The sequence below is a fragment of the Acromyrmex echinatior genome, chromosome 10 (assembly GCF_024713525.1).
Source record: "Acromyrmex echinatior isolate Ae372 chromosome 10, ASM2471352v2, whole genome shotgun sequence".
NCBI lineage: Eukaryota > Metazoa > Arthropoda > Insecta > Hymenoptera > Formicidae > Acromyrmex > Acromyrmex echinatior.
In genome coordinates, this window is record NC_141861.1 from 7,024,276 (window position 1) to 7,034,375 (window position 10,100).

At 36.7% G+C, this 10,100-nt stretch overlaps 1 protein-coding gene across 2 annotated transcripts in view; it reads left to right on the forward strand.

The window, feature by feature from the left end:
* The window catches only part of stet (stem cell tumor), a 429,808-nt gene extending 420,870 nt beyond the window's left edge, over positions 1 to 8,938 (forward strand). For both annotated transcript variants that reach the window (XM_011063469.2, XM_087410217.1), the window contains exon 10: positions 545 to 8,938. In XM_011063469.2, the coding sequence (XP_011061771.1) occupies positions 545 to 786 (242 nt within the window). In that variant the 3' untranslated portion in view covers positions 787 to 8,938. The remainder of the gene's footprint in view (positions 1 to 544) is intronic.
* Positions 8,939 to 10,100: the final 1,162 nt, after the last annotated feature.

Genomic DNA, 10,100 nt, shown 5'->3' on the forward strand with positions numbered 1-10,100 from the left:
TTTTTGTTCCTCTCATGTTCTCTTTATCGCTTTACTATGCATTTTTATCTGTACTTTCAAAACACAACTAAACAGAATTTTTAAAAATATGCCATGATAAGTGCATTATTCCTTTATTCGTTTTAAATTAATCTGTTAATCTGTCTACACTGTTGTATTAATGCCTTACTAATTGTAAATTCTACTAATTTGAAAGATAGTAAAAGTAAAATCAGATTTCAATTTAAAATTTAATAAATAAAACAATTTAAATTTAGATACACTGTTAAATGTATAGTCAAATTTAATCTAATGTAAGTCGCCACAACTCTTACTGAATGTATCATTATTTTATCCATTGTTTTAATATAAAACAATGGATAAAATAACAATATATTGAGCAGGAGCAGTGGCGACATAATAGGTTAAATTTAACACTATAGATCAGTGTAGATAAATTTAAATTGAGACACGCGTGGAGAAACGAAATATTATATATCATGCGTAATAATTCTAAGCAGGCAGTAACAAATTTCCATGAAAATTTGAATATTTCTGATTACAGCCAGCGCCGACGTGGGCTTTGCAATCTACGATAGATATGCTGCGGAACAGATGGGTCCGCCAGTGTCGTACGTCGCTCATCTGACGGGTGCCCTGGCGGGCCTAACAATCGGCCTCCTGGTACTGAAGAACTTCGAGCAGCGGCTGCACGAGCAGTTACTCTGGTGGGTTGCCTTGGGTGTCTACGCCGCCTGCACAATCTTCGCGATCATGTACAATCTGATGCACCCCGACTATCCATGACGCGAGGTCAGCTTCGCGTACGGCCAACCGAGGCACACGTAACGCGAAGCTGATCGCCCTTGGAAGAAAAAGAAGAAGAAGAAACGAAGGAAAAGATGGGAGAGACCGTCGTCGAGTAACGACGGAGATTTTCAAGTATCCCGGACTCTCAATAACACACTAAATCGTGAGCTAAATCGTTCCCGAAGCACCAAAAGCGAAGGATACGTAAGGAACGAGAGTTACGCGACGGAGTCGACAGTTGTTCTCTTCAAAGAACGTAACTTCGATCGCTTTCCGTGCGAAAAGGATCACGTAATAGTTTCGTAGTACATATATTTTCTTCCAAGCCGGCCTGTTCGCGCGCGACAGTCAAGAGAAGCGACGGAGCGCTTGTCGAAAAGAAGTGAGAAACGAGCGAGGAAAGATAATTTATTGTTGATTAAAAAATTCTAAAACAAATGAGAAAAATTTTGAACGGAAGCAATAACAATCGGTAAAAGCAAACGCGATGTACTTTTGGAAGAAGGAAGAAACGGGAAGAAGAAAATTGAGCGAATGTTCTCATTACGTTTCATCTTTCCTATTTGATAACACAGTAGTCCGCGTTTGTCCTGCAATCCCGTGAAAGCTTCTTAAACGCAACGTGCTACTTCATCATGGAGGAATGCGGGCAATTTTATGAACGATGTAATCATAAAAAAATCAACTTAGACTCGTGTTCTCCTGTATCATCAGCGGGACAAGGAAACGTCATTGTAGGAAGATGGTCATCCTGAGCCACGATAAAATGTCTTTGCGTGTCGTTCTAGAGAGCGACGGGGCAGTGCACGAGAAAGTTACGGATAATATTCTACTTCGTCGGTCTCCGGGAAAGAGGAAGTCGCGTGATCGCGAGACTAGTCATCCAATCCCGTCGTCGCGCACTCTTCCGCATTCTGAAGAAAAACCAAAGAATCGAGCTGGATTTCAATGAAGTCGGCTGGCAATCCGGGAAAAATAAAATTCTTCAGGAAGGAGGCATTTCTCTGCCTTCTATCCAAACCTGAACAAGAGGAATTCTCTCTCATGGCGTTCGTTTATTTCCGCGTAATGCTGGCCGCAGTCATCCTCGGAAAAACCAAAGAATCATACTCGACTGTGTGGACAACGTTTGTTGTCCTTTGTCACGTTGCTGAAGAAGTTTCTTTGCTCGGTGACGAGAAGAGGAAAAAAAAGGAGATGATGATGATAGAAAGAGAGAGAAAGAAATGGAACAACGGCGAAGTAAAGCAACAGAAGAGGTAAAGAGGAAACGGGTGGACTTAATGGATCCTTCGCGGTCGATGAAACATTGTACAAATGACCGCGACGGAGAGGTACGAAGATGATGAAACAAAAACCGCGGTCGAGAAAATTGGTAACCATCGACGTTCCTCTCGAAACCCTCTCGAAACATTCGACTCGCAAGACGAATTTCGTGGACGTAGACAGAAATGTAGAAGAGCAGAATACATCGAGTTTGATGATGAAGAACTCGTGCCGATGGCAGATTTTTTTCGAAAGCGATGAATGATTAGCCGCGAAAAAATTTTTGCAAAAAAAGGACAAATTACTAATTGATCGTTAATTCGATAGTGTGAAGAATGCTGTTAATCGCGCAAATAATTATGAAGTGTTTATGGAAAATAATGTATCATTTATGAAACATATATAATGATCTGGAGATACTGGTAGTGTCTCAGCGCTAAGATACGCGCAGCGACACTATCGTGGCTACTTCTTTTTTTACATTATCTGCTAGAAAGCTCATTTGTTATGAAGACGCTTCGAATTATCACGAAGATATCCTGAAATAATTATAATTTATTTTGTATTTCTCAAACGTACAATTCGAACTTCATAATCATGCAATTTGACATCACTACTATTTTCTATAGATGCTTCACAAATGTGCACAATTGTCGAGTTTATGTACAATATTATTTTTTTATAATGTAAATTCGCAAAAATTCCAAAACAAAGATTGCGACAAAGATTCGCTAATATTCGAACATTTATCATCGCATATAGACAGATAATATTGATATAATCGATCATAAGAATGCAAATTCCAGTCACATAAAATTCATCCAAATAGCCGTTGCATTTTTCCAGCGTTGTAAAGACTCTAGGAATCGACATGACGAATGCGTGCAAAAAAAGACATTGTTAACTCCGCGCTTGCGAAAATTAAATCGTCTCCGAACGCAATGCCGTCGAAATGCGTACTGTATCATTGTAAAGAAATACTATTTAATATTGCAGAAAGATAATATTTCGAGATAAGCATTGGACTATTATTTGTGTACATAAATCAAGCAACGTTTACGCATCATTTCGACGCGCATTGCAATTCGTGCGGTTGTAATTTTCGTGAGAGCTCTCGCGAACTTTCCGCATGATGGACGTAATAATGTGCAATGCAACGGCGATCAAGCCTATGACAAAACAATACTCGGCCGATCTGTTGGTCGGTTTTCAGTCCACGCTTTCGATAGCGACCGCTCGTTAACGTCCTCGCAAAATCCCCCTGACGGCGCATCTGCCTGCGCGCGCGATCATTAACGCGCATTAATTGTACACCATTGTAAATATTTGTATATAGTATAGAGACTCTGTGTGTATTTTGCGTGTGTGTATGGAGCACAAGTAAAGAAGAGAGGCGCGAGACAGAGTAAAGAAGAGAAAATCAGAAGAGGAAGGAAAGAAGAGAGTTCGAGTCGGGTCACAATCTAGTCGTTTCGCGTCGTTGTCGTAAGTATATATATATACATATACAAATATACATATTGTATTTAGAGAGAGAGAGAGAGAGAGAGAGTGAGAGAGAGAGTGAGAGTGAAGAAAAAGAGCCGCACATTCTCGGGAGAGCACACGCTTAATGTAAATAGTCACACGCGAGACATATGTTCCTCACCTTTAATTTATCATCGTGTCATCGTGTCTTCGAAATCAGATCGTACGATTGCCGCCCGCGTGACTTGCAACCTAAACGATAACTATGTCGACGATGGCCGGTATTCTCGATTTGTTTAGCGGCCTCTCTATGAGCTGTCTAGACTGATATTTTCCCAGCGCGTTTAGCCGCAAACATGATTGTTTGATTTCCATGGAGAGAGAGCATTTATTTGATATATCGTCGCTACATTAAACAATTACCAATTAAATTAATCAGCTACAAATTGATTCCACAATCACGAATTCAAGTCCTTTTGAACATAACAACGATATAAATTGGTAAAACGTTTATTTTTTTTAATTATTTTTCTTATTATATACAAAAAAGAATTTAATTTATATATAGAATTATTAAAAAGTAATGTATCGCTGATGACAACTGAGATTACGGAAGGGCTTATCTTTGTTCACCTAGGAATATGGAAAATGTTAACTTTACCTGAAGGCTCATTTAGCTTTGAATGCGCGATGACTGATAAAGTCCAAAATCGGAAGTTAAACGCGGCGCTGAACAAAGTTCGAATACTGCGAGCTAAAGTCTGTATAGTAGTTTGGATAGTGTCGCGATATGTGTCTCTCTAGTATTTAGTTGTATAGGTTGTTTGTTTTGCGAGGTAGCCCGACGCACTGCCTATTTTGTAATACGACTTAGCGCCATGCGCGCCTTCGTTTTCCTTAAAGTCCGCCGTTCAACTTGTGTGTTACATAAATTCCGTTAAACGTTAATGTCCACATTTTTCTATACTTTCTCGCGAAATTTCTTCGCCGGAAGAGAAAAAACGCGTTTGATTTCGCGTATGTGTTCTTGCGTAATAATTAATTAGCGATTATACTATCATATTTCTAGCGACGACGCGCAAACTTATAATTTCGCGAAATCCTATATTTATTTTTTCGTAAAAAGAGGAAACCAGCTGTGTTGTTCACGAATCCCACATGTACGAAGCCCAGTTCTTTCCGATACTTTTTTTGAGTCTTTTCCTCTAGGAAACCCCACGCGAGTGCCACGGGATGAAATGTGAAATCGTCAATTAGTCGACGACTGAAAATTATTTTCCTATATTTACGCGATTTAAGGTAGCGCGTTTAACGTTCAGGAGAAAAAAAAATCGAAACTCTGCCCGGTAGGTTTCTCATTATTTCAACGGGGATCAAACTAATGTATTATTATTTATATTGCATTGGTTGTAGTGTAATAACGCTAATATACGATACCAAATAATATATAAGATTTAGTATGAAACAGTAATATATATTATATTATTTTATTAATATTATTGTTAATACTATTGCTATCGCATTTTTCGTGGCACCAAGGAAGAAAGCAATTTTTAATGCTGGCGTGTGGTATGGCCTCAATGGCGTAAAGAAGTAGTCCTTGGAGAGAAGTAGAAAGAGCGTCAAGAGGACGCGAATCGAGCGCGTGAGATCAAACGAGAGTAATTAACGATGCTAGTCAATTAGTACTCGCGAAGGCAGCTAACGCCAGATCCTAGCTTAAGATGGCTATGTAAGACGTTTTAAGACGATGAAAGAAGGTCGAGATACCGATGACGTTGAGGATGAAGGGTGACGCAAAGAAGAGAGAAAAGGAGGAGGTCGAGGGGTCTAAGAAGGTTTAGGGATTCAAGAACACTGAGAAAGCGAGAAGAGGACGCTGAAGAGCGTCCAAAAGGTGGTTGCTCAAAGAGTCGAGGAGACGAAAGAGAGCTTCGACGGTTGGCTGGCTGGCTATGTCAGTCGACAAGTATGTACTTGGCGGAAGAATGCAAAAGGGGAGCAAAAGTAACGTTCCTAATAGTAGGCGGTCGCACACGTGTACAGCTCTATGGTTGCGGCAATTATGGTCGAAAGTACCGCATATACGGGAGTAATACAAGCATTTTCAATCTCCGGCGGGAAAATATATATGATTTATTATAAATAAAACTGAGATCGTTTTTCATGAATTTTATTCGTACAATTTGATATTCTTGAACTAATAGAAAAGGATAAAAAAATAATTGATTAAGTTGGAATTAAATGCATTAATATGCAGATAAATAACTTATTTAAGTAACTTACCAAATAAATCACGTAAAGCAAATTAAGGTTTTTATCTTTTGTACGCATAATTGCCGTTAAGTCAATAAACATTACTTGTGTTGTTATGCAAATAAATATAAATTATTAAACGCAGAGCAAAATTATTAAGTTTGTACCGATTAATCGAACGTGATTTTCGTTATGTATGTATAAACAGCCTTGTTAAATATTTAATTCGATTTACTTCATAAATGCGGCAACGATTTGAGTTCTTTTGAAGTGGTCCATACCTTTCATAATGCTCGATCGATTCGAGCTTCCGTTAATTATCATCGTTGTTAACGATAATTTATGCATCGATGAAATACAACACCAGTCAAAAACAGCCGCTTTCCACCAGGAAAATCGAACAGGTGTCGATCCACTAGTTATTAACATCCAACGGCGAAACATAATTTAGAGACTTCATATAACATTTATGGCGTATGATTTCCATTTTATTAATCCACCGTTGGGTTAAATGACGATACCAAAGAGCACGCGCGGCACATAATTATTTACACACGCTCGAATGTGGAAATGAATTATATGCCCTCCGAAATCTCTCGTAAATGATCCGCGTAATGTGTATACTTAAATACACATCGAGATGATGCTTCGTCAGTTATACATCCAACGGCGTGGATTAAAACCGCTTGAAGAGAAAATACGTGTGTCTGAGTAATCTTTACACGGAAATTGCTGTTACATCGACACTACGATATTTTGTTGCCTCAGCGAAAGAGGAGATCACCTCGAAATTTTTTTCAACATTCGAGCGAGTTAGAGATGTTTTCATGAACGCTCTCATTTACAAACGGGCCTCAACGAACAAATGTCAAAGTCGTCTCGGAATCGAATTTTCTTATCAGCACACATCTGTCACCCTTCCAAAAGCGTCATCGGATTTCCGGTCCGGGTGTCCAGTGAGCCCGAAAGAAACGAGGAAAACAATACCGGGAAAACGGCATCTCGCTCGAAGCTATCTGGACTTTAATTTACGCTCTGGCACTCGATCCGCGCCCGAAAGCTCGAGCTTAAGTCACTATATCTTCTTTTTTTTTGTTTTCTTTTTGTTTTATTTAAAAAAAGGGCGGTGCACATTCCGCCCGAATGCATGTACGAATTGCGTGTGCGTGTGCGTCCATGAGTGTTAATATTTAAATCAAATGGATATGAGCGAATATTATGTTTGTCCGCAACGATCGAGGATTGTGAAGTCTACGATGGAGCGCAATGATTAAACTCATTAGCTTAATTCGTATGTATTTTTGTTCCTACTTTTTAGTTAATTTTCTATAACTCTGTGATGTGTATTTAAATGAGTGTACTGCAAAATTACGTTGCTATCGATTCTTTGATATATATATGTATAATGTTCATCTTTCTCAAAGCTACACGGAGAGAGAAATTTCACAGTATCTTTCTCTATAGAAAATTGTTTGATACGATACTATTCCGTAAGCAAACTCTGCGCGTTTGCCAGCCGCTTTTTTATAGTATAGTTTCGTTAAAAAAGAATAAGCCAATGAGTCAAATGTGTTGAATTTATCACGATTTGGACATGTAAAACGAGTATACTTATATAAATCTGTTATGTATCGATATATGTCAATCGGAACAATCGCATAATAATTTAACAATTAATTTATTATTGTATTATATATAATATATAGATGTTGTTGTAATTTAATTAACGTGAAAGGGCGCGTAAGTCGTGTACAAAGTGGAGCGAGAGTGCGTTAAGAACCGAAATATTTTGCCGAATTTTAATATTATATTTCGTTTTTTTGCGCCGCGGTATCGAATAACTGAAGCGATACATAACGAGTCCAGCGGAAAGCGGCGCGTATTTTATCCCGTATCGTTTTTTTTAGTCCTTTGACTATGCGATCTTCGATCGAGTGATTAAGCGATCGGCTGTTAAGCGCGATCCGTTAATTTTTATATTATGCGTGTCACTAAGTAAGTGTCACTGTCGTTAAGTATTATTTATTGGTGAAAGTGGAGGTCGGCCGTACGCGCTCGTTCGCGAAGAAACCTCCCAATCTGTCTGTTCGTCATTTCGTTTTATTTTTAATTAGCTCTCTTAATACAGCAAAGGCGCGCCGCCGCATCACAGACGCACCTGCGACCCCGGCAACACCTGCGACGGTCGACAATTTTGGCGAGACCGGCGTTCGCTTGGGATATATTTTCTAAAATTTCATCATTAACTGGCAACCATATTATTAGCACTAAACTTATATTAATTTTGCGAACGCGTGCAAAATATTAAATGTCGTACGAATTTTCCTAATTATTCCTATGCGGCATAGAACAATTATTACGAACGGAAAATATATATTATATATTATATAGTTAATACCGTTCAGCAAAGGCATTTTACGTTTACGAATAAGTTACCATTGGTTTATCAATTTTTTGTATGCGATTTTATGTAATAAATAAAAAATCGACCGCTGTAATTGATTGTAAAGTTACCCGAGTCAAAAATACGAGTATGTAAACTTAAATTAGTGAATTAATCAAAGCAATTGTCAGAGAAATTTGCGATCGAACGATTTAATGTGAAACTGCGAACAATTTTATGTAAATATATTCAAATAAGTAGTGGTCGCGCAATTTCTGTTCTGCAATGAAACTTCCGAGATGCCCGATCACGATAACAATACAAATCCAAAGACGCGCAAGAGGGACTATATGAATACACAACTGATTTAGTAATAAAATAGTAACGTTGATAATTTATATTATATACAAACAGTCACAACTGTACACAAGCCAAAGAGGTGGAACTAGTAAAAAAAGAGACAGAGAGACAGACAGAAAGAGAGCGTATGTATGTGTGCGAGAGAAAAAAAATTTTCAGGCATTTAATATTAATTGTCTTCATCGGACGTCATTATTCATCAAAGCATCGTCATTGTCATTCTTCATCTTTTATCATTGTCGATGAATTGATTAATTATTCTTATAATTGTCATCATTATTGTATCATTATATATATATAAATATATATATATTGTACAAAACGTGATAACTACAAATCCTCGCTTAGATAATTCGCATAGTAATTTTCTGTACACATTCGCCGCGGCAGAAGAAAAATACAATGATATTTAAAAGACTCAATTGATATTATTTTTTTATACCTTTGACCAAATAGAGCGAATTTTGTCGTACAAATCTAGAATTAGATTACAAACTACGAAAATTAGACGTTCTTTAGCAACAAGAAGAAGATAAAAATTCGTCAACTTTTAAATATCTCAACAGTAACGATTTTATGAAAATGTATGTCAATTTGTTACTGTTGAAATAAAGATTTTTAAGTATCAGACAACTTTTTGGTGTTCCGACATTTCTTATCCTTGCTTTGCTTAATTTTTATTTTAAAATCTTTTAAAATGTAAAAAATATATTTATTCGGACTGTAGCATTTTATTTTTTTTTTTTAATTAAACTTTATATACAATAAAATTTTAATTTATTAAAAATTTTGTTTTCTTGTTGATTTACAATTAGATAAAACGCGCGATCGATATTGTATATTGTTATAATTAAATAAAAGTTATTATTATTATAATTTTGTCGATATCAATGATTACTGTCTTTTACAAGAATATCTTGTGTAGCATTAAAAAAAAATAATAGCTGCGTTTCATCACTGTAAATATTGAAAATGTAGAATTTACATTACTTATACTATAGATTTTTCTTATACTGGTGGTGTATACTGGAATACAACCAGTGAAAGGTAGAAATCTACTTTGCGCACTACGTTATCGCCAGCCGATTCAATTGTTCAGGAAGATATATGCTATATTTTGAGACTTGTAGCAGATAGAGAAGATTTGTACCATAAGAATAGAATTTGTTTATCGACAACTCGTGTACATTTCTATCAATACAATAAAACTTTTATCTCGGTTTAACTGATTTTTTATTTATTTTATAGTTCTAAGATTAAAAAAAAAAGTCTTTTCAAATTAATTTTAAAAAATCACGGAATTTTATTGTTTCTTTCTTTTATTTTTTTTTTATAAGTAACTTTAATACCAACAAGATATTATCAGACCAATAGAAGAGAAAAGCCTGAGAGTGGACGTGCATGCGTTTTCAATGGTGTCTGTTTACTGGCGATTTTATGTGTACAAAGCGTACACATAGAACTATATAGCCACAGATATTTTTCAGCGAGTAGCACATCTACGATCTTCGACTTTGTTCCATATTACATCGTTTAGTTTTATTCCATATTATAATCACAGAATATAATTGTGCAACAA